Source organism: Myxocyprinus asiaticus, chromosome 43 (assembly GCF_019703515.2).
Source record: "Myxocyprinus asiaticus isolate MX2 ecotype Aquarium Trade chromosome 43, UBuf_Myxa_2, whole genome shotgun sequence".
Classification (NCBI taxonomy): Eukaryota; Metazoa; Chordata; class Actinopteri; order Cypriniformes; family Catostomidae; genus Myxocyprinus; species Myxocyprinus asiaticus.
In genome coordinates, this window is record NC_059386.1 from 38006692 (window position 1) to 38012691 (window position 6000).

The 6000-nt window shown below is 40.7% G+C and overlaps 2 protein-coding genes across 2 annotated transcripts in view; one reads left to right on the forward strand and one right to left on the reverse strand.

Moving 5' to 3' along the window:
• The window catches only part of LOC127433595 (uncharacterized), a 37140-nt gene extending 33273 nt beyond the window's left edge, over positions 1-3867 (forward strand). The window contains exons 22-24 of the mRNA XM_051685625.1: positions 2550-2711; positions 3117-3276; positions 3370-3867. Of these exons, the coding sequence (XP_051541585.1) occupies positions 2550-2711; positions 3117-3276; positions 3370-3458 (411 nt within the window). The 3' untranslated portion in view covers positions 3459-3867. The remainder of the gene's footprint in view (positions 1-2549; positions 2712-3116; positions 3277-3369) is intronic.
• A 172-nt stretch (positions 3868-4039) lies between these two features.
• riox2 (ribosomal oxygenase 2) overlaps positions 4040-6000 on the reverse strand; it is a 5745-nt gene continuing 3784 nt past the window's right edge. Inside the window, exons 4-10 of the mRNA XM_051686187.1 lie at positions 5749-5877; positions 5446-5549; positions 5206-5308; positions 4942-5110; positions 4774-4862; positions 4566-4682; positions 4040-4480 (exon numbers count right to left, since the gene is read on the reverse strand). Of these exons, the coding sequence (XP_051542147.1) occupies positions 4322-4480; positions 4566-4682; positions 4774-4862; positions 4942-5110; positions 5206-5308; positions 5446-5549; positions 5749-5877 (870 nt within the window). The 3' untranslated portion in view covers positions 4040-4321. The remainder of the gene's footprint in view (positions 4481-4565; positions 4683-4773; positions 4863-4941; positions 5111-5205; positions 5309-5445; positions 5550-5748; positions 5878-6000) is intronic.

The following is a 6000-nucleotide window of genomic DNA, read 5'->3' on the forward strand; positions in this document are numbered from 1 at the left end:
TGTGTTCTTTGAAATTTCAGTTTTGTTGAATAATGAAAAACATGCATATGAAAAAACATACAAATTAACCCTTTTTGTCATTTGTTCTATTTTGTTTTTTCTCTGTGTTACAATACATAAAACATTTTATATTCTTTATCAAGAGATTACAGGAGAAAGATTTAAACTTGGTATTGGAGGAGGGAGTTTGGGATAGGATTCTAAACAAATTCAAGTCTATATCTAGAGATGCAAGGGTGCTCCATCAAGATTTTACATCGATTCTATTGGACCCCCTCTAGATTGTATAGGCTTGGTCTTAAAGACACACCCACCTGCTGGCGATGCCAATCAGAGGATGGAGACACAACCCATATCTAATATCCCAAAATTTTGATTGAAGGTTCAGAGTTTTATGTGCGATGTATTGGGTTCTCAAATTTTATTTAGCCCCAGACTCTGTATTTTAGGTGATGGGACGGTCATAAATACAGGTGCATCTCAATAAATTAGAATGTCGTGGAAAAGTTCATTTATTTCAGTAATTCAACTCAAATTGTGAAACTCGTGTATTAAATAAATTCAGTGCACACAGACTGAAGTAGTTTAAGTCTTTGGTTCTTTTAATTGTGATGATTTTGACTCACATTTAACAAAAAACAATTCACTATATCAAAAAATTAGAATATGGTGACATGCCAATCAGCTAATCAACTCAAAACACCTGCAAAGGTTTCCTGAGCCTTCAAAATGGTCTCTCAGTTTGGTTCACTAGGCTACACAATCATGGGGAAGACTGCTGATCTGACAGTTGTCCAGAAGACAATCATTGACACCCTTCACAAGGAGGGTAAGCCACAAACATTCATTGCCAAAGAAGCTGGCTGTTCACAGAGTGCTGTATCCAAGCATGTTAACAGAAAGTTGAGTGGAAGGAAAAAGTGTGGAAGAAAAAGATGCACAACCAACCGAGAGAACCGCAGCCTTATGATTGTCAAGCAAAATCGATTCAAGAATTTGGGTGAACTTCACAAGGAATGGACTGAGGCTGGGGTCAAGGCATCAAGAGCCACCACACACAGACATGTCAAGGAATTTGGCTACAGTTGTCGTATTCCTCTTGTTAAGCCACTCCTGAACCACAGACAACGTCAGAGGCGTCTTACCTGGGCTAAGGAGAAGAAGAACTGGACTGTTGCCCAGTGGTCCAAAGTCCTCTTTTCAGATGAGAGCAAGTTTTGTATTTCATTTGGAAACCAAGGTCCTAGAGTCTGGAGGAAGGGTGGAGAAGCTCATAGCCCAAGTTGCTTGAAGTTCAGTGTTAAGTTTCCACAGTCTGTGATGATTTGGGGTGCAATGTCATCTGCTGGTGTTGGTCCATTGTGTTTTTTGAAAACCAAAGTCACTGCACCCATTTACCAAGAAATTTTGGAGCACTTCATGCTTCCTTCTGATGACCAGCTTTTTAAAGATGCTGATTTCATTTTCCAGCAGGATTTGGCACCTGCCCACACTGCCAAAAGCACCAAAAGTTGGTTAAATGACCATGGTGTTGGTATGCTTGACTGGCCAGCAAACTCACCAGACCTGAACCCCATAGAGAATCTATGGGGTATTGTCAAGAGGAAAATGAGAAACAAGAGACCAAAAAATGCAGATGAGCTGAAGGCCACTGTCAAAGAAACCTGGGCTTCCATACCACCTCAGCAGTGCCACAAACTGATCATCTCCATGCCACGCCGAATTGAGGCAGTAATTAAAGCAAAAGGAGCCCCTACCAAGTATTGAGTACATATACAGTAAATGAACATACTTTCCAGAAGGCCAACAATTCACTAAAAATGTTTTTTTTATTGATCTTATGATGTATTCTAATTTTTTGAGATAGTGAATTGGTGGGTTTTTGTTAAATGTGAGCTAAAATCATCACAATTAAAAGAACCAAAGACTTAAACTACTTCAGTCTGTGTGCACTGAATTTATTTAATACACAAGTTTCACAATTTGAGTTGAATTACTGAAATAAATGAACTTTTCCACGATATTCTAATTTATTGAGATGCACCTGTATAGAGAACGTCCTGATCAGTGTTATAATAGGCAGACAGATTGTTCTTAGGGGATGGAAGTCAGCTGGAGCGCCCTCATTTCAGGAGTATTGATTCTGTTTGTATATGTTTTGCTTTTCTTTGTTTAATATATGAATCAATAAAAAAATGTTAATCACAAAAAACACAAATTATATTGTTGATGAGCTTCAGGTTATAATCTGCTAACAAGCACTGAGTTTAGACACATTTATTAGGATAGTATCAGGGTTTGTGTGTGTGACATTTTCTAGAGATATTTCTAGACATTGGTGTATGTGTGCAGTTCAAGGAGTTGCACACACCGACATGAGTGTGTAGATGACGACAGTGTTTATATTTCATGACCATTTTAATCAGTGTAATGGACTCAAGTGATGCTGTGTTTAAATCATAGTTGTTTAATGAAGCAGCATCCTGTCATCATGTACACTAAAGGAGATCTTTCTTTTCTTGAAATCAAACTGGTGTTTTTCTCCTCAGCCAAAAGTTCACATTCAGATACGGAATCGGGCGCTGGGCTCCATCCTGACCGCAGAGAGTGTCCCGATTAGTTCTTTTCCTTCAAAAGTCTTCCTGAGTTCTGCTGATCGCTCACTGGACACACAGTGTTGGATCTTCACCAACGGTCTTCTGAAGAACACGGTCAGATTCACTTTCAGTACTGAAGCAGACAGGAAGCTGAGAGACATGATGTGTTTCCTGTGATCATTTGTTTTTATAAATATTCATTTTCAATATTTGTCTGTTACTGGGGCATTACTGAAGTTCAAAGGCAAGAGCTGAACTTCACTGAACCCTTCACTGATGTTTGATTGAAGCCATCAAAACCTGTTGGACATATGAAGTCTTGTTCTAGATGATTGTTAGTGGTTCTCTGAGGGTGTTTTTCTGTAAACGGGCATAATATCTCTCTGAAAACAAGTTATGTATGTAATAAAGGGCAGTTTTATTATTTCTGCATCACAGTCAAACATGAACATGTGTATTTCACTGATGTTCACCTGAAAACACTGAAGCAGTGATGTCATGAACTGTGTGTTTGTGTAGGTGAGGAGAGGTTGTCTGTCTGTGATCGGTGCAAAGGTGTGTGCGGGGGCCAGAGTGGGATTATGGGAAGAACATGGGCATGTGAATCAGAGATGGAGTCTGAATGAAGATGGAACATTCTCCTCACATTTAAATCGCAGTCTCGTGCTGGACATCAAAGGTACGAGAGGCTGAACTCGCTAGTGCTCACATTTGAAATAATTTAACTTGTTTTTCCCCTCTGTATCTGATGTTTTTTAACTGTGTGTCTCAGGTGGAGTTACTGCTGACATGGATCATCTGATTCTGAGTCTGCTGTGTGTCGATACGAACACTCAAAACTGGGACGTGGACGTGCTGTGACCCTAAAACCATCAGGAATATGAACACGATCAAATCTGGCAATGAGGGCTGGATAAGATAACTCAGATATTCACTCAAAAGACAATCACATACAAATAGATTTTGGGCCATTTTCCTGAAAATGTGCAGTCCTGTTTGAGGAATTAGAGGAAAATAGGTCTGTATGTTTGTTTTAAATTTGAATGCAGCACATTTGCACTAAACGAAACCTCATGTGTGTGACCACCGCACGCTCAGCGGATACGCTGGATTCTCCCTTTAATCCGTTAGGGGAAAAAACTAAAATATTTCTTTCCAGCGGCTGAAGCTGCAGCATTGAACACATTCAGATGGTATAAAGTCATTTCACTGGAGTTCTTCAGGAACACTAATGTGTGTGTCTGTGTATAAAGTCAGGAATACATTTATAAAAATACTGAAAGAAATGTTTTATCTTAAACATATATTAATGTGTACAGTGACTATTCATAAGAAGCATTTTTAAAAGCAAAATTAATCCTGAAAATAAGTTGCAAAATATATTAATTTTGAAACATGATGTTTGGCTGAATTCAGTTTGTTTCAGAATATTTCACAAAGGATTAGAGAAATGAACTTTTTATTCTACTTTCAGCTACAGTCAGTCTCATTTACAACTGATTCAGACCAGTCAAGTCCGATACAGAGTCAGTGACTACTATGAGGTCAAAGGTCATGAGTTCAGACAGTAACAGGCTGTTTCCCTGGAGAGAGAGAGAGAGAGACACACACACACACACACACACACAGGCATCAGCTGAAAGTATGAACAAGGATCCGTGTGTGTAGATCGTTCACACAGGAAGTAAAGCAGCGCTGCAAGTTTGCCTCAGTGCTTTAGATATTTAACAGACATGCAACAATCCTTCTGTCCAGAGTCCCAGCAGCAGCCCCAGTTTATCTTCATCCTGCTGCAGCTGCAGATCCGCAACAGAGATGCGCTCCGACTGCAGTAGCTGCTTTAGTGCCACCAGATGCGTCAAAGGAAACCGCAGACCATGACACTGAAGAGCATTCAGAAATTCACATGAACATCAATCAATGGAGGAAAACTTTAAAAATGAGATCATGTGATGTGGGCTGACGGACCTGTGAGGACTCTTCTTCGTCATCATCATCATCATTATTAGATGATCCCATCATGTGTGTTTCTCTTCGGTTCTTTAAAGAATGTAACACAAACACGACCAACTGTGTGGCTTCATCCTGATTAAAGGAACAGACACAGTGAGAACATTTCACTCACGATGTACAACTGAATATAAAACGTGTGTGTGTGTGTGCGAGATAATCTTACAGTGTTGTCCTGACTCGGTTCCACCGTTAGAAGAAGATGCTCTTTAAACCGGATACATACTGTGTCTTCGAGCGATGGCAGTTTCCCAGCTTAAAGAGAAACAAACACATTTATATGTGACATAAATCAGCAGTACACACACACACACAAACAGCTCATGAGACTCACCTGGTTCTACATCAGTCTGGCTGAGCAGATACGGTGGAAGTCTGTTGGAGATAAAGTCTCTCTTCATATCTGTGGGGCGTAACTCATGATGTTCCTGCTCAAGATCATCAGCCAAACGCCTCAGAAACACACACACCTGCTTGTTAACATCAGGACTGACGCTCGGAGACTGACACACACACAGAAATAAAAAGGAACATTTGTTTCAGAATGATACACGACACTGAAGAATCTGAAATGCTCATAGAAGACGTAACTGCTCACAGAAAGGGTGTTACGAGGGAGACCGGAGCGCATCCTGTCGTCGCTTTTCATAGAATCAAACAAGAAACTGGGAAACACGTCTAGCAGGAAGTTGCCCCATGACCTGAAACACACAAACTTGTTATTTGACCATCTTTTCTGCAAACACTGCTTGGCTCGAACAAAAACACATTTAAATCTGCAAAATGCTTGTGTGTGTGTGTGTGTTATGATATGTGCTGTAGTGTGTATGATACATACATGTTTTGGTAGGTACTGAGAGTGAGGTGTGTGGAATGATCCACGTCTGAAGGCGTGTCTGCCTGGTGGATGGTTCCTCTTGGGAAATACAGTAAATCACCGGCCTACAAGACAAACACACTCATGAGCAGCAAATTCATGTGCTGAAACACATCGGCTCAGACTGACGTCTACGGTGACATGTTGTATCTTCACTGTTACTGCAACATAGTTTTGGATAAATTTCTCTTAAAAAAAAAAAACCTGTTTGCCAGTCAAGTTATCATTAGCAGTTAGATTAGTTTGTGCAGCTGTTGTCTGAACCTGCAGTATGATGTCATGTGTTGGAGTGCCGATGTGTTCTTCTGACTCCAGACTGTACTCGCGTGCCAGACGGACGGTGGGCTCGTAAAGCCGCCAGTGTTTCTGGCCCTCCAGCTGAAGGATGAACACCTGCAGAAGAAACATTCACATATAAACACCTGTAGACGAGGCCGTAGCTAGTGGGGTGAAAGGTGGTAATGATTCTAGGGGCCCACAGGTCCAGGGGGGCCCCACAACAAATTCTAAACTGTA